The sequence below is a fragment of the Scophthalmus maximus genome, chromosome 20 (genome assembly GCF_022379125.1).
Source record: "Scophthalmus maximus strain ysfricsl-2021 chromosome 20, ASM2237912v1, whole genome shotgun sequence".
Classification (NCBI taxonomy): Eukaryota; Metazoa; Chordata; class Actinopteri; order Pleuronectiformes; family Scophthalmidae; genus Scophthalmus; species Scophthalmus maximus.
In genome coordinates this window covers 8,179,899-8,197,814 of record NC_061534.1, presented here as the reverse complement: position 1 = coordinate 8,197,814, position 17,916 = coordinate 8,179,899, and the positions used below count along the sequence as shown (strand labels likewise).

Below are 17,916 nucleotides of genomic sequence, written 5' to 3'. Positions count from 1 at the left end.
TAAATCTGTGTTTTCCAAATCAATCAGAATGTTATATGCAATTAAAAGACATAAATTAGGCCTGTTGCTATTTTTTGAGTAAGCTGAGTAAGAGTTTCTGTTGAATGAAAATAAGGCTGCAACCAAAGATTATTTTCTCGATTAATGGATAAATGGATTAATCTGACGATTATTTTCTTAATTAATCGATTATTTGATATAATTGATAAAATGGTGAAAACTGTTGATCGTGTTTCCCCAAACTCCAAGATGATGTTTTGTTTTGTCCACACACCAAAGATATTCAGTTTACTGTCATAGAGGAGCAAAGAATCCAGTAAATATTCACATTTAATAAGCTGAAATCAGAAATGTTTTACTTTTTTTTTCATAAAAACTACTTGAACCAATTATCAAAATAGTTGGTGATGAATTTAGTAATCCATTACTACCTGATTAACTGTTGCGGCTCTACATGACAACAACTGAGGTTTCACTTTTGAAACCTCAGATGCAAGAGTTCAAGTTTAGGACATGTTATGACTGAAGTCATATTTGATTTGCTTGTCATCAGGTTTGAGAGTTAGATTTGTGAATACAAAGCTCTCACGTAAAAAAATATTTTGATATGCTATTATATGATAGTCACATACGGTGAGTTCTCTATAAACAAATCTGAATACTGTTGAAAAGCTTCTTTAATGGGAAAATTAATCAAAGCCCATATTATACACACATCATTTAACAATATTCATTGGGATATTTCTCCTGAGGTCATCAAAAAGACACTTTATTAAAAAAAAAAATTGTAATATGGAATAGAAATGAGTGAGTACAAAAATCTAATTTAAAGTCGCAATTCAAAAATATAAAAAATTGGCAAGTATACAGAACACTATTGTCACTTTGTTTACATTTGATCTTTTGATTTCTTGAGCTTGTGGCCAAATATTTAATCAATATGTGATCATTGTTTGAGAAATATTTCCTGGTCGTTCCTGGAGGCACCGACGATGACTCACATGTTCACTCCCACCCTGTAAAGGACAGTGTGGACAGATATTGTTAATGCCTATTCATTTAATCTTTACACAGAATTGTCACAAATTTCCACCCACCTCAGATTTTTAGAGCATGTTGTCTTCGAGTGGCCTCCAGGCAAATCTCTGACAGTAGAATAAAGTCTGTGGAGCAACGTGTAGATGTAAGTAAAATCTGATCACCACTGAACTTTCACCAGTTAATCAACTTTACAACTCGATCACTTACTCCACATCGGAGGGCAGTGTTGACGTCTCTGCACCTGTATGCTGTCCAAGTGCATGGGTCTGAGAATGGAAAAGGTTATTGAATTGTCAAAAGACAGATTATTATTTCTTTCTCATAATTGATTAATAATTCCCCTTTAAGGATATACATTTTCTGTTTTCAGCCTTCCTGGAAAATATGAGCAAATGTCCTCTGTTTTGTGTCATTAAATTAGTGCACCATTCGAACCAGACTTGGTTTATTACTGAGATACATAAATGTAACAGAGGCATTATCAAAGTTATTATTTACACTGTAGTTTTGGCGTGTGAAGTCCAGTTTTTTGTTGCTTTTATTATCCCTAATTAATAAAAACCCCTCAGCTGCAGCCGTGCTGACTCCACAGGCACAGAGGTGGACTGACCTGCGAGAGCCGCAGCCTCCTGCCCTTTACACAGGTGGATGAGAGAGCAGATGGCCTTCGGCGTGGCGTATCTCATGATGGCGTCCAGCACCATCTTGCCGTACGTGCTTATGACGCCCTCACACTGGTCGCGGTAGGTGCGAGGCACAATGTGACAGATCTCCTCCAGCAGCTTGATCACAACGGCCTGCAAGAGCAGCGAGGAGGTACAGCAGAGGATAGAATGAGCGTGGACCTGCAGTGTTGTGCAGGACAGATCGTTCTCCTGACAACATCTGTGTGTTTGAACGACTAGAACGCACTCATTAAAGCCGAAGAAACTTAATACAGTATATGGAATAGAGTTTAAATATAAGAAAAATCTCAAGTAATTGTGAAAACTTTTTTTTAACCCTGCGATGCCGTTAAGTTTTCACATTTGTGCAACATTCCTCAGAAGACACAGTTGCCCACTGTAAACATCCCACTGCCATCAAACTTTTAAACATGGATGCTTGAGGGTTGTGTGCAATACGCCATGTGTAATGGTATAACTGATGTCTATTGTTTTTTGTTGCTCTTTTAAATATTAGTGTGATCATTGTTCGTAACTATGGAGGCATTATCTGTGCAGCCCTGAGTCGAGACAAGTTTCCCCACGGAGACAATAAAGTGTATTGTATCATATCATATCGTAGAACTCAAGTTCAGATAATCCTTTTGTCCACAATAGTTTCTCAGCAGCACTGACTTTTCATAATGCAAGCAGTATCCGAAAGAGTAGCGTGAAGCAATGAGATAAATATTTGCAGTTTGATGTTGAGAGTTCCGGGTTATCCACGGGGACACCGAGTTCACTTATATTTTAAGTACCACCCTGAGGTTTGGAAATGTTTTTTTATGGAGGAGGGAAAAACATGGCACATCCCCCCCAGCTCGATCACGGCACCACACTGTCGACGAGCAGGATGTAAAACATGAGCAGGCACCTTGTGGTGCGCACTGTCGTCTGCTGGCATTCAGACGTCTGCGTGCAGCACAAAGAAATACTGTGTTTGTTCACTTGCACGGGTGTGACTCACCTCTGTCCTGTCTTTAGGCAGCAGGTCCTCCAACGTCTTGAGAAGGAAAATGCAGAAGGAGCATTGTGTTGCGGGCTGCCCCTGGTGGACCGACACAAACACAACAAAGGAAGCAGAAAGCACAAGAACAGGAACATCACATTTTGCCAAAGAAACAATAGTATTCTCTTTCCAATGTGCCGCTCTGCGTCGTCCTTAACTGACATTTTCAGTTGTCACGGCAGCCTGAAGGGCCTCCTTCACAAAGTAGCTGAGCATCTTCTCCTGTTTGTCACAGGAGCCGCAGAGCCCAATGATTTTGCAGACCTCCGCCGGGTCCTGCAGAGTACAAGATGTGAAAAGCTGAGCCGTCTGAACTCACGCAGTAATTGAGTCCTGTGGGTGAATCCAGCCTTGAACTTACTACGACTCCAGTGATGAAGCTGATGGCCATTGGGAGCATCTTCTCCACCTCCTCTCTGCAGAGTCTGGCAGTAGCGGCAGGCAGGTGGTCGCACAGAGACTCAAAGCCATCTATCATCTTTTTCTACAGCAGATTGGAGACAAGACATCCTTTACTTTAGGAGAGGTGCAACATTCTCCTCATCCGCCAACCATATAGTCACAGAACTGTAGCAGTGTAGCCTTCATTGTATGCACTTTGTATTGCATTGTTCATGTGAACAATGCAATACAAAGTGCTTTAAAGAATACAAGCAATGTGAAACCCTCACCCTAAGATAAAATAAAGATGATTGAATGCTAAAAGAGATGTGATGAGGTTGTAGATAAGATAAAGGAAAAAGTAATATAATGCTAGAAAAGGAGAAAGTAAAAACCAGAGATGAAAAAATAACAGTAAAAAAAGTGTATGCTGCGTAGCATAAGAGGTATCGGATAAAGAAACATGTATTAATAATTGAGTTTTAATACACTTAGATAAATTATACAAACTCAATTATTTTTTATAGTGACAGAGTTTGTTAAATATTTAATGGATTACATTTAATGCCACTCTCCGTGACATGACAGTGAAGCCGTCTAAAGAACATCTGACGACGTAACTGAATTCAAAATCCAACCTCGGCCGTTCCCACTATCGTTGGTGGTAACAAAAATGGTAGAAGTTGCGCCACTGTTACAAAGAGTGATATTTTGAAATATAACCAAACATTTACACAAGACCTTTTTTTTTCTTTCTAAGAAGACAGTTTTTACATTGAAATGTGATATAGTTTTTTCTGCTGCCATTATGGCGCAGTGGTGGTGAAAAATGTTAAAAACAACTTAACTTCCTCTTTAAACTTTTTTTAAAAACTGAAACATCTGACAGTTTCCATGCTTTTAAGATGAAATCCATCCATATAGTTTCTAATATAACATAAGTTATTCATTCTTTCAATCAAATTTTTTTTAATAGAACCTTTAGCATCTTTTATTCATCTGTAGAATGATTAATGTGATTCCCCTTTTTATGTGTACTTTTAAACATTGCCCAGGGAAGCACTTTGTGTTTGTGTATTAAAATTGATAAATATAATGTATCTTCACAGAGCTTAGTATAAACCCAATTTACTGCATTTCACTAGAAAGCAGAGGTAAAAGTCAGAACCTTTGAGATGAGAGAAAAGGGATCTTTGAGTTCAGGCAAGAATAACAAACTTTCATTTCAGTTTTCTTTTGACACAAAAAATGGGAAGTGGCTTTGTAGGGGTAGAAAAACAACGTTTCTATTAATCACATGTTTGCATCTCACAGTATGCATGACTGAATGTGGAGAACGTGCTTCAACTGATAAAAGAACAGGTGGACTTTTTTTACTTAATGAAAACTCTTCAACCGCAGATCTTGGCGAGTGCTCCGGAGAGCAGAGTGTGTATTTCGATCTAGAATTATGAAAATGGACGCACTAACATTATCAGTTTGCAAATATGAATTGTTTGGTGTTCAGCTGTTGAACTCACCTCCAGGTCTTTACTGGAAAGCAGGTCCTCAAGGAGTTCAAATATTTGGGTGCAGTCCTGGCAGACGTCCCCAGTCTGAGTACAAAGATCACATAATACAAAGTCACATAATTAAGATATAATTAAACTTATTAACTCACTTTCATTCTGGTGGTCAGAAAAGAAAAATTTCAAGAAATTCATTTTTTTGTGGCTTCATCGGAAAGTCTTTCTAGGAACTTCCAAATCTCAGGTTTCTCTTAATTATTACAGGTTTTCTCTTAGAATGGAACAATGGTGTTTAAAATGTACCAAAGTTTTTCATAAACCATCTCTCTGAATCAGTAAGATGTTATGTATATTTGTTACAAGAAGCGAAGAATCATCACTTACGAGTCTCGTGGCGTCTGGGACACTTTGCAAACCAGCGGCACTCGAAGTCAGAGCTGCAGGGATGAATGTTCAACATTAATGTGGTTCATCTCATCGCTTGACTTTTTTGATATTCCGCTTCTGGAATTCATTTTGTCATCTTATTACAATGGATACAATTTGCGTTGACTTACCAAAGCCCTGGAGACCAACGGAGAGAAACAACACGAACTTGAGCGAGGCCATCTTCTAGTCGAGTGTCTTCCAAACTCAGATCTGTGCAGGGAACTGCAAGTGCAGTGTGTCTTTCACATGACCCACGTCCCCCACCGACCAGAATCTGAAAAAAAAAAAGCCCAAAATTCTTTGATAAGAACATTTTTTTCTTTCTCTCTCGATATGCTAATATTAGTTGAGTTTCATATTCAGTTCCTCAAACAAAGGTGCAAAAACTTGACACCCTTCATTTGAGAGATGTTTGCAGATATACTGTAGATGTATTAGGAATACATAGTTTTGTAAATCCCAACAGTCAATTCTAAGACATACTTTGATGTTTTATATCTTATTTTGTAGATGCGACCCACTGAGCAGTATCTCATGACAATGAGTGTTCTCTCGTTGGTCTCGCTCACTTTAAAACTGTTTCATACTCTATGTAAACTACCGACTGTGTCCGAACTGAAGCTGGATAACTGTTTCACGACGCCACAGACTCATTTTCTAATCTTAGCTTCCGTCCCGAGAAACAGTAACGGGACAAATGAAATCCCTTAAAACCACCCTATCATCTCTCTAAGAAAGTTTACTGTATCAACAAATACTCCAGCAAATAGGATTTCTACTGTTTAGATTTTCTTTTTAAATATGGACATTTTTGGACATTGGCCATTTTACTCTCCGAGTGTTAAAGACACATAAGGCACTGGGGTACATGACACTTCCTGTCCCATGGACAAAACACTGGACTCCACAGGGGGATTCCTGCGTGAAACTGATAGTTATTGTTGTTTGTTTTATCCATAACCACATCCACAACCCCCCCCCCCCCCCCCCCCCCCCCAGGTCCCTTTGGCCTGGGGCCAACAAATTCCTTTGGGACACACCTGGTTCTTCCATTACACAACTCAATTAGTCGCGCCTGCCCCTGACCCCTTACCTGAACTTCTTTTAACGTGTTTCTAGAAAATCATTCTTTGTACCCGTTCAGTTTGACTGACTGCGTTGACATTCACAGATGCCTCTCCCTCAGCTTAAGACGTCTTTGTTCGGAATGAGGCTTCCGTTGTTGTTCTCACCAAACATTCTCACTTTGTTCCATGTAAATTTGCTTCCGTGACGAGCCCAACCTCTGAGATGCCTATTAAGTCACAGATGGCTACTGAAATACAAACACAAAAGGTTGTTTGTCTCTTTTTGACTTTTCTCTCTCTCTGTTATATCAGTTCTCTTCAAAATACAAAAATTGGTTTGAAAATTGCAAAAATGCCCCGGATTAATTATTTATTATTGACACTTTTGTTTTGATGTTTAATTTAATTAAATTCGTCATAACGTTGTTCACAAAACACAATCTCGACCTAATAAAATACAAAAATAATTTTTCAAGCGTCTACGTGGCCGTACTGTAAACGGAACACATTTTGAAGACATGACAACATGGGTCCTGGGAAATGTGGAACCATGTTGCATTAGTCAAAACCCAAGTCAGATTTGAGGAAGCTGTGGTGTCCACGTGATGTGTTTATCCGCGATGAGAAATTACATTTTGTTGCATTGCGGTTGTACTTTGACCATAAGCTGCTGTAACTAGTAGTCCAAGTGACATCTGCCACCAGGTACAACCATCAAACTACCAGCCTAATGAAACACTTGCAACTTACAGGTCTGTGACCCCCCAGTGATCAACCCTGAAACAAATTAAGTTTAGTCTAAATGCTGACCCTTGCTCTACTCTGTCTGCAAATTGAACAGTTTCATCATTTACACACACTTTTATCTGCCAGCTCAGGGTTTTATAGTTTTTGTTCTCTAAAACATTTTGCTCCTGACCGTTTATCGAGGACTGACAATATCTTGCAAGTGGATTTCCTAAAATAATTTAGTGCTTGAAGTGCTGACTTGATTTTTTTTTTTTAAAGCTGTTTGAAGTGATTGTTCAGATCAGACGGATTCATTTACTTTCAACTTCTTTTTCAGGCCCACTGTTCAGTTCCTCCGGAGATGCCGTGTTCGTGTTCCTCTCCCTCGGTAACAGGATCGAGGCACCTCACGTTGGTTCGCTAGAAATTGCAGGGGATTTGAGTTCTTCTTGATTATGCATTATATAAAACTTTATTGTTTGTGCTTGTCCAGCCTGAGAAACTAATTTAATACTTTACCAGCTTTCCCTGTTTGCTTCGCCTTTACATTCTTTTCATTATGTTAACAAGTTAATCCGTGCTATTATGCAGTTGTCATGGGAAGCGCCTCCACAACCCAGTGAGATGCCACTGCCCTGCCTGGTGTGTCACAGATCTACCAACATGTCCAGTCTGACAACTTCTCCCTTTTCATTAGGTATGATCATAATTGGAGATCTTTTTTATTGTAGTTGTTGTTATCATCCATTTGGGGAACGTCCTGAAACGGGTGCTAAAAATATACTGAGGCGGAAATATTCGGCCAGGACATCGATTATTTGAAAAAGGAATCATTCATAATGTGCTTTTAACATCAACCTTGTTGGGGCCTGCTTGCTTTGCCTCCATGTACACGTTTTGTGACAATTGCATTTGAATATAAATCCTTTAGACGTAAAGAAAATTGTATGAAAATGATCCAAATGTGTAAAATAAGTGCACTAGAGAGTCAGTCAAACTAACTGGTTAGATTCATAACCCACATGTAAGGTTCAGTGTTTCTAAACTCCTCCGACATGTCTGGTGTTCCCTGGTTGGGCAACAAAGCGTGTCACATGTTAACATTGAGCAGCTGGTAAATAAAATATCGCTGCATCTGATGAGTTGAGTCTGAGATGTCCTGACATAGCCATTGCACAGAGTACACATGTGTTTCTGATGTATGATAACATCGCTCCTTCTCCGATGCTCCTTTTTAGTTTACGCTTTATTGTCATCATGCATAAAGGATAAGGATGCAGTCTTTTTACATGGGGTGTAATGATTTATTTACTGTTTAATTGATGTCTCGAGAACTATCTAGGAGCAAACCAGTCTGACTTCTTACAATGCCATGCAAAGTGTGTTTTATTGTTTTCCCGAGCATGTCTTGATGACTTATGATGACTTATCTTTACGACCAGTAATTTGCAGTGGACAAAGTGAGGTCCTTCCAGAAATCCAAGTCTGCAGCAGGTCTCAGTTCACTGTATCTCTCTGAAACTTTGTACTATACACTCACATAATAAAGGTTGATGTGGATAGGATTGATCTTTCTGTTGCATTACTTCCTGGTGAGCATATAGCGACGTGAGTGGCCCAACACATATGAGGAAGTAAAAAACAGACTTGAGATGTGCTGACAGAGACTAATAATAGGAGTCATTAACCAAAACCAAATACCTGTTGTCACAATAGTAGAAGGTGAGATTCCATCACACATTGAGATTTCCATCGCAAGTTTCTTCCCCCTCAAGTTGGTCCTTTTTTTCTTGTCTATTGTTTGGCTTGTGAAATCAGCTTTGCGATCTGTGCGTAGCTTCTTCCCCCAGACTCGGAGTTTCTGATACAGTTGGCAAGTTTAGGAACAAGCCCCAGGGGAATTACTTTTGCCGTATATAATTCGCACAAGACAAAGAGATGCTGATGCCCTTTTGTTATCTGGAGCTCTTTGCCAAGGAATCACTGAGTAATCCGATGTGCGTGTGTTTATCTGACAAACATTTCTGAGATTCAGCCAAATGTCTGCTCTCTGTGCGTCTGTGACATTTGAAGGGAATGGCGGCAAACAGATGTCCAGATGTTGAAAGGTCCTGAGGTGGAAAGTTTCCTCCCTGAAACCATTGCCAAATAAAGTTCACTTTGAGTGTATCTGTTCTGTCACTGCAGGGTGGAGGCCATGAAAGATAGAGATAGAGAACATTTTCTCCAGGCGACATGTGTTTGTGAAAAGGTTTCTGTAATATTTTTTCCTGTAAAAAAAAGAATACAAAAATGAGGAGGATGCCAACCTCATCCCTATCGCAAATACTACCCTCCAAAACAAAATGAGGTGTTTTGACCCACTAATGATGCACAATTACAAATTATTTTCTTTTAACATCTGCGACATTACAGCAGGGCAGCACGGTGATGCAGTGGTTAGTGCTGTTGCCTTGCAACAAGAAGGTTCCTCTTTGTAATTGTAGTTTTTTAATTTAGTGGAAAAAAAATGAAATGTGTGAATGTGGTTGATATAGCCTCATCTTCCTCTTTGAAAATCAATTTACAAAATCAAAATAGCCCAGTTGCTGACCTTACTCTCAGGTCAATTGTTATACATGAAACAAGTTTCCTGCATGTTGTAACTACTTTTTTGACCTAAATTATTGTTTCCTTATAAGTGTTCGTAAAAGAGACAAGATCTGACAGAGAGGTTATTCAACTTTCTATACCAAGTCAGTGTTCATCATTAACTGCATGCACTAACTGACTCACAGACCCATTTTCCAGAACAACTCTGCTTCCTGGACTTGGGGAATTACAATAATTACCAGCATTGTTGAAGCTGCTGCAGCTCACGCGATGGGCAACAAGTGCCAAACCAAACCCGCTGTTTGTAACTTCTTATCTATTGTCAACAATTCACATGTCGAGGACAGTGCAGACTGGTTGCTTGATTTTTAAAACAGAATTTCCCAAATACACATGAGAGTGGCAGCTGTCGAACCAAACCCACTGATGAAATGTGATTTGTTGCTAAAGCCTCAGATTGACTAACAACGTTTGAGCCATTACTGTCTGTTTCTGCTTTTTTTTGTTTTTTACTTCCTTGAACGAGGCAACTGGACGTGTCTAGTGCAATTCTCCTGTGGATGTTGCAAACTCTAGTATGCGCTGACAGAAAAGTGACCTGTGACCTTTGACAACACGCAGACAAACTGAACACGGGGAACGCTCTGTAAGAATTAACGCTGTGCAAGAAACTTTGTTCAGATTTCCTTTTTTGTAAAGCTCTGCTACTTTAAAGCGAGAACATGCTGTTGATAGACTGGAAATGCAAATGTATGATGGTCGACCTTTGTCATTGTGTCTGCTTCGAGAAAGAAACCACACTGTTGCACATCTAACATCTTAGTTAACCCAGTCAGGTTCCGGTGCAGGACACAAAAAGCAGAGGTTGTCTGCACACTAAGATTATAAATAAATCAATAATTTATAATGTCCAATTTTCTGTAAACAATCTTTACATGTCACCTAGTTGAAATAACGGTCAAGGGATTTTGTCAATTGGTCAGTGGGATAAGCGATCCACCGTCCGGGATCTGGCTTCTTTTTTTTTCATAGATGAACTTTGTTTTCTTCCGTGAATGTAATTCAATTATTTTATCTCTGTCTTTTTATCAGCAGCTGGGTTTCCCCGTACCTTTGTTTCCTGTGTTGTTATAATGAACAATTTTATGACCTCTTTGGATATACAGCATCCACAGGGCTCCACAGCCAAGCACGTACAGTTTCATTTCAAAATTATGTTTTACGGTATTTCCGTCTTTCCTTTTCCTCATTACGAGACAATGTCGCACACGTACAAACTATTACTTATTTACCTACAGTTTGTTGCTCTGTGGCAAACACCTTGAGCTAATACAGCACTGCTCTTATCTTCAACCTGCCAAAGAAAAATTGGTCTTTTTTAATCTGTGATTATGGATTCGTTGTTCCTTAAGAGGCCAAATACGGATAAACTCTTCCTTTTAATTTAAGAGTTAAATAATGTTTAAATTCCTGAACGAGTGTGAATTTCTTCCTTTTTTTCAAAGACTTGCTCAAGGTTATCGGTTTCTACATTACATCATTGTAGGCCATCAGCCATAAGCACAAGAAAACTCCCCAAATACTCTTTATAAAAGTGCATTAATGAAGCATCATTATTTTCCTGCAACCATAAATTTCTCCTAGAGGAAATCAGTTATGTAAAATATAGTCAAAATGTAAGAAACTGCTTACACCTTGTTTATAAACATGTAGAAAGTGCAAAAGTCACTCAGTACAAAACTACTATACTCATCTCCTATGCTCTTTAATTATTCTTCAATATATCTAATGTTTGATATGAATAATTGAATAAAATGCATTGAGTATTTAAAGGAAAGTATTTAAAATCAAATCAAAGGTAATATCTGTTACCCTATTGAGACTTTGACTAGACCTGGTTGTATTAGATTATGTTGTGAAAATGGACACGTGTACGATATGCACAAACATAAGGCTTGAAGAAAAATGATGAAAAAAAAAATTAGAAAAAATGCTGCTTAACCACATTGATATAAATTGTATAATGAGTTTTTTTTAAAAGTTTATCTAAATAGATTTATACAAAAATACTGAAAATGGCAGTTTATTGATTATTGGACAGACAGAAACAGTGACCAGCAATTAATGAAGGATTTCCTTTAGCACAGAGAGGAGGAGGAAGAAGGAACTGCTCTTTACCGACAGTAGCTTCACCTGGACAACCCTGGGGCGAGGCCTTTGTGTATATAAGGACGGTGGCAGCAAGAGACACAACAACACTCGCATCACAACTTCAGCTCTTCCAGCTTCACCGGAAAACTCGCAGACACTGGTAATGAGATTTTCCTTTTTTGGGGGGGTTTACAGGGACACAATGGAAATTTGATCTTACACAGTGCTATTTCTTTGCATGCCTTTTGACTTTTAAATTTTTTATTCTGACTTTGATTTGATCATTTGTTTCAGAGATGCTTTTCTCTGTTCTTCTTGTGGTGGGCCTCGGCCTGGTGCCCGCTCACTCCGTACCAACAGGTAGGCTGCATCCTTCATACTAAAGACATGATCCTAATTCACGTTTATATGCCTTTGTATCACTTTTAATTTTCCAATTCTTTTGATAAATGTGTTGTTGTGGGTTTTTTTGCAGGAGAACATCTCGGCAGCTCTCTCCTTCAAAACTGTTTTGAGCAGGCAAAGAAAATTGTGGACGATGCATATTTTTACTCCAGAGCAGAGTGAGTTCATATCATTTTTCTGTCACATTAATTATACAGCACACATATATTCTGAAGGACAATTTCATAGGCAAGTCATTCATTACAATCTTTTTGCACCCCAGTAATTGTAAGAAAAAGTTAGAGAACCTCTGAGCAGGACAACAGTTTGGACTTGATTGTTCAATAGTAGGACTTTTTCACCCTCAGGAGTCTGAGGCGAGTCCGCAAGGAGGTGGTGAGGCCTCACGATGCTCTCCGCCTCCTGAAGCAACCCCGGGGTGAAACGCGCTCAGCCGTGAGATCTGCGGACTACATGGCTCAAACCCTCCGTCTGCTGCAGGAGAGGGTGCATCATCGGCACAAGCGCTCACTCAACGCAACAGGTCAGACAAGGCAGCACACAGTGCTGACTCTGTTTGAGAGACAGCTTGTGCTGGTTTTGATCGAGGCTTTGAGATCTGCCGTTTCATAATATGGTCATAGTGGAGCACTTTACAAAGCTGTCATTGAGATACAGACAAGTCAGGTTGGCAGACAAGCACACGCACTGTGAGTACATGAAATGTGTCTTTCGCATTTTTCAGATCTGCTCAGTGAAGAAGACCTGACAAATCTTTCCAAGATAACTGGATGTGCAGCTCGAGTCAGAGTCCCAGAATGCCGCACCACAGCAAATGTCAACAAGTATCGCACGATCACCAGCCTCTGCAACAACCTGTAAGAAACTTTAAGCAACAGGTTTTGCTTTCCACATCCTCATCTTTTAGTCGCATGTAAAAAAATACTATGAAACCTAAATTTCAAGTAAGCAGACACATTTGGAGTTGGTTTCCTATTTTGACTTATTGCTTCCCAGGATAAGTTTCCCCCGGGTACTGTTTGTGGTTTCTGTGAAAAAAACAATTTTTGTTGTTGAATAAATGAAAACGCAGCAGGAAGCAGTTGATTTATTTAACAGATTCAGTGGTGCTCATATATATGAAGAGGACATGCTTGTGAAACGCAGCTGAACATCTTGGGCCATACACCACAGAAGATTTGTACACTTCTGTGGGATTTCTCAAGCATGCGTTTCCACACATGGACGTTTCTTGTTTGCCTTTTAGAAAAAACCCTCGCCTCGGAGCCTCCAACACCCCCTTCAGCCGCTTGCTGCCTGCTGAATACGACGACGGCATCTCCCAACCAAAAGGCTGGAACAACCGAACATTGAACAACTTCTTGCTCCCACTGGTACTGACTTCGAAAATCCCAGATAACTCACCCTGATGTTGACACGCGTAAAAGTTTTATTCAAAATGGAAACATGTCCCCCACTCTCAGGTGCGACAGGTGTCCAACAACATCCTGAACACAACAGATGCCGCCGTGGTCAGCGACAGAGAATTCACTCACATGGTGACCTTGTTTGGCCAGTGGAATGACCACGATCTCACCTTCACGCCCTTCTCCCCCAGCATCCGCTCCTTCAGCAACGGGGTGAACTGCGACGAGAGCTGTGAGAAAACTGAGCCATGCATCCCCATCCCGGTTGGTGTCAAACCCAAACCCAAATGTCTTCATCAGTTCAACAGTTCCCTTCATGTGACATGACCTTTAACCTCCGCTGCATTCAAACAGATTCCTCCCGGCGACCCTCGTCTGCCCTCCCGCCCAGACAGCTGCATCCCTGCGTTCAGATCGGCCCCGGCTTGTGGAACAGGATACTCGGCCTACAATTTCGGCGGAGAGCCCAACAAGAGAGAGCAGATCAACGCTCTGACAGCCTTCCTGGACCTCAGCCAGGTGTACGGCTCTGAGGAGAAGCTCGCCCTCAACCTTCGCAACCTCACTAACGACGGCGGCCTGCTGCGTGTGAATACTGAGTTCAACGACAACGGGCGTGAGCTGCTGCCCTTCAGTACCCTCCAGGCCCAGATGTGTGCCACTCGCAAAAGAGTCACCAATGACACAAATGCCAAGGAGGTGCCCTGTTTCATTGCAGGTAAGTCATGTTCAGGATTCAAGAACTTTATTGTGTTCATGACATTTTAATCAAGCCAACATTTACACGACATGGTACCAAACATGTGAATCTGAAGAGAAAACGAACGTCTTTTTATGGTTTCTTGCATTTCTGCCTTGAAGGTGATGTGCGCGTGGACGAGAACGTCGCTCTGACGTCAATTCACACGTTGTTTATGCGCGAGCACAACCGCCTGGCCAGAGCCCTGAAGAGACTGAACCCACACTGGGACAGTGAGACACTCTACCAGGAGTCCCGCAAGATCATGGGCGCCTACACACAGGTAGTCGATCAACATTCTCACGTGTACCTTCACACCTCCAACACGCGTGTGTGTCATACACTCAACATACATGTCTCTGTCTCGCTCAGATTTTTGTGTTCAGGGACTATCTGCCGCACATTTTGGGTGACAACGCGGTGCGGACACAGATAGGCCCTTACTCCGGCTACAATCCCAATGTTGACCCCAGCATCTCCAACGTCTTCGCAACAGCAGCTTACCGCTTCGCCCACTTGGCCATCCAGCCATTCTTATCCCGCCTGGATGCAAACTACAGGGAGAATAATCGGTTCCCCAGTGTGTCCCTGTACAGGGCCTTCTTCACGCCCTGGAGAATCGTCTTCGAGGGTGAGCGGTACAGAGAAAAAACTCCACCGTTCGATGATTGCGTCTTAAAACATCAACCTAATTTGAATTTGATCTCTCCAGGCGGCGTTGACTCTCTGCTGCGTGGTTTGATTGGCCGTCCTGCCAAACTGAACACTCAGGATCACATGATGGTGGACGCTCTGAGGGAACGGCTCTTCCAGTTTGTGCAGCATCTGGCTTTGGACCTGGGCTCTCTCAACATGCAGAGGGGACGTGACCATGGCTTGCCTGGTACATCAGTCACCCTGATTCACCTTTTTTTTTTAATGTTCTTTCTAATGTTTCATCTTTGTCTTAATTGCACTCTTTGTTTGCTTGTCGTTTACTCCTCCAGGCTACAACGCCTACCGCAGGGTGTGTGGCCTGTCTCAGCCCCGGAACCAGGCGGAGCTCGGTCGGGTTCTGAACAACAACAATCTGGCCCGAAGGCTGCTGCAGCTCTACGGTTCGCCCGACAACATCGATGTCTGGATGGGAGGTGTGGCGGAACCGTTTGTCCAGGGCGGCCGAGTGGGACCTCTGTTTGCCTGTCTCATCGGAAGACAGTTCCAGAGGATCCGCCAGGGTGACAGGTCAGTATGTGTGTGTGGATACAGTACAATCTTAGGTGCTGTGTGTGGCCCCTGCACTCGGTGCAGCCCGAGTCTTATGTTGAACATTACAATAATATATGTTCTTAATATATGAACTGATTTAGCCTCCTAAAACACACAAGGAGGCATGGTGACTTAATTTGTAGAAGTGTTTGCTTGTAAGCAGCAACAACTGTGGTCCTCTACAGAACAATGACATGCTCTAACTTTGCCTTTGATAACTACTGTATTTGTTCCACTTTGGAACCTAATTATAAACTCAAGAAATGTAAGTATTATCCCAGTAGCCTGAGATTTGTGGCTTTATACCAAATGTGAATGCACGACTTTGGTGACAACTTTTCATCTCGTCCTGTTTGAAATTCTCAGGCTGTGGCATGAGAAGCCCGGCGTCTTCACCAGGAGACAGAAAGCTGCTCTGTCCTCCGCCACCTTGTCCAAGATCATCTGTGACAACACTGGCATCACGTCTGTCCCGCATAACGCCTTCAACGTCATCTCAGGCAAGAACCGGCTCGTCCGCTGCAACAACATCCGAGGCGTGGACCTGACGGCGTGGAGGGAGAGAATCTGCTCGGACAACTCAGGTGAAACTACACTGGATTAAAACTTCTTCTTTTTTCTTTACCTGAGGAAGATTCTCATTCTGAATTTAACCTGGTGCATTTTTTCCTTCTCTAACCACCTTAATCGTCCTTCATGTGTGGTGTTTAATGTTACAGGCCCCAGTGATAGCTGTAATGAAGTCAATGGAACAGAGGTCGGTTTCAAGCACTAACAAACAACTAGTCACATTTAGCACACCTTGAATCAACATTTGTTCTTAACTTTTTGACATCACTTGGTGAGGTGGTAATAATAACTCCAAAAGTAACAACTCACGGTTTACTCATCAAGCATGTTATTAAAAAAAGATTCCTTCAATTATGAGACTGAATATGTTCAACTTCTACATGTTCTCGATACACAGAATGTGACCCAGTTGAGCCCTCAGCACCAGCAGAGTCTCCAGGACAACGAGGTAAGCCGATCAGTTTCTACTGTACACTGTGATATGTTGCATGTTTTGACAGAAGTTGCAAGTATTATGATCTTGTGTTTCTCTCCAGGTCCAGTAGGACCTCAAGGTCCACGAGGCCGTCGAGGTCGAAGAGGTCATCGGGGTCACCCAGGTCCAAGAGGCCCTCCTGGTCCACCATCATCCCCCAGCAATGCCACACAACCACAATCGGCCTTCTCTGTCCTCTTGGGCGAGTACAAACAATCTGTAGAAAGAATAATTCATTTCCACCAGGTCATCTACAATGACCAGAACCACTACAGCACGCAGACGGGCTTGTTCACCTGTGTCGTCCCCGGTGTCTATCAGTTCAGCTTTCTGTGCACGTCCTTCATCGGTGCTGGAGGTGTGGACCTGTGGCTTAACAGTAAGCTGGTGCTGCAAGGTTTCCGGGTCAATCAGGGAGGTCACAACTTGTCGTCAGGGGACACACTTCTCCGGCTGAAGACAGGAGACAAAGTTTGGCTGGAGGCCGGCAACGGGACCGTCGGCCTGAGCACCAGGAGCTTCTTCTCAGGCCGCCTGCTCTTCCCTTTGTGACACAAACACTTCTGACTGAAATGTCGCCCATCGAATTACAAATGACGACCGTCTGCTTTAGAATATGTTTTCAATTCTCACCCTCTCTACACTGAAATATTAGGACTCTATATTACTATTATTATCCTCTTAACCAATGGACCAGACTAGACCATACAACTGTACACATGTTACTGAAAGATTCACACGTACAATTGTTTTAGTTATTAGCTTAATGTGATTGCAGCAAACATTCGTGAAATTTTCTTACAGCGTGCAATTGATTGGACCGAAATTTTTTGTCAGTAAGCATTCTTTTGAAGGAAGGAATTACCAGTATTATTATGAATATTTTATGCACTGATGAAATGTAGGTGTGCCTTGAAAATGTTGTGCTTTTTCTGGTCGGTTTGTTTGACGTTTGCCGTAACTTTCCTACCTTTTGTATTTTGCATTAAATAAAAGCTAAGTGTGCTGAGCTGCAGCATCTGTTGTGATCATGAGTTCTCATTTACAAGACATCAGGAGTGTTTCCATGGACTAATATGAATCTAATGATAAAATTATGAAGGAAGATAATGCTTGGAAACTGTGAATCATATAATATCTTGTCTTCAGAGCATCTGCATCAAACTGCAGATCATCTGTAGAAAACTGTGCAGTTTAATTTTAACACTGCAACAATACAGATCAAAGTGCAATCGTGTCTTTGAATATAATTTGAACGTGAACTCTGTGTCACCTGTAGATGGAGCCGTTGTTCTGTTTTAAACAAAATGTGGGGCAGTGACATAACTGGTTCACTGAAAAATGCGCCTTGACCATGCTGCATCAGAAAATATGTTTGTTTTTTTAAATATGTCTAGATCAAACACTGAGCACTGCATCTTAGATTATTGCTGACCTTTGACCTTGTCTCAGGCTGCGGACT

At 41.4% G+C, this 17,916-nt stretch overlaps 2 protein-coding genes across 3 annotated transcripts; one reads left to right on the top strand and one right to left on the bottom strand.

Moving 5' to 3' along the window:
- Positions 1-659: 659 nt before the first annotated feature.
- LOC118284920 (prosaposin) lies at positions 660-5,346 on the bottom strand. The gene is made up of 10 exons (XM_035608118.2): positions 5,201-5,346; positions 5,028-5,080; positions 4,656-4,730; positions 3,116-3,238; positions 2,917-3,030; positions 2,713-2,793; positions 1,652-1,838; positions 1,249-1,307; positions 1,098-1,163; positions 660-1,016 (listed from the first exon to the last, which is right to left on the bottom strand). Exons 1-9 carry the CDS (start codon positions 5,250-5,252, stop codon positions 1,107-1,109), a joined length of 801 nt encoding a protein of 266 aa, XP_035464011.1. The 5' UTR covers positions 5,253-5,346; the 3' UTR covers positions 660-1,016; positions 1,098-1,106.
- A 6,300-nt stretch (positions 5,347-11,646) lies between these two features.
- On the top strand, positions 11,647-17,469 carry mpx (myeloid-specific peroxidase). 2 transcript variants are annotated; one of them, XM_035608117.2, is made up of 16 exons: positions 11,647-11,771; positions 11,906-11,971; positions 12,087-12,174; positions 12,364-12,539; positions 12,741-12,873; positions 13,263-13,389; positions 13,480-13,686; positions 13,777-14,140; positions 14,284-14,444; positions 14,534-14,792; positions 14,874-15,044; positions 15,148-15,385; positions 15,776-15,993; positions 16,129-16,166; positions 16,377-16,427; positions 16,516-16,628. In XM_035608117.2, the coding sequence occupies exons 2-16, from the start codon at positions 11,908-11,910 to the stop codon at positions 16,522-16,524; spliced, it is 2,304 nt and encodes a 767-aa protein (XP_035464010.2). In that variant the 5' UTR covers positions 11,647-11,771; positions 11,906-11,907; the 3' UTR covers positions 16,525-16,628. The 2 variants fall into 2 exon arrangements, with proteins under 2 accessions (XP_035464010.2, XP_035464009.2); XM_035608116.2 differs by lacking the exon at positions 16,129-16,166 and having other exon boundaries at positions 16,516-17,469.
- The last annotated feature ends 447 nt before the right edge of the window (positions 17,470-17,916 follow it).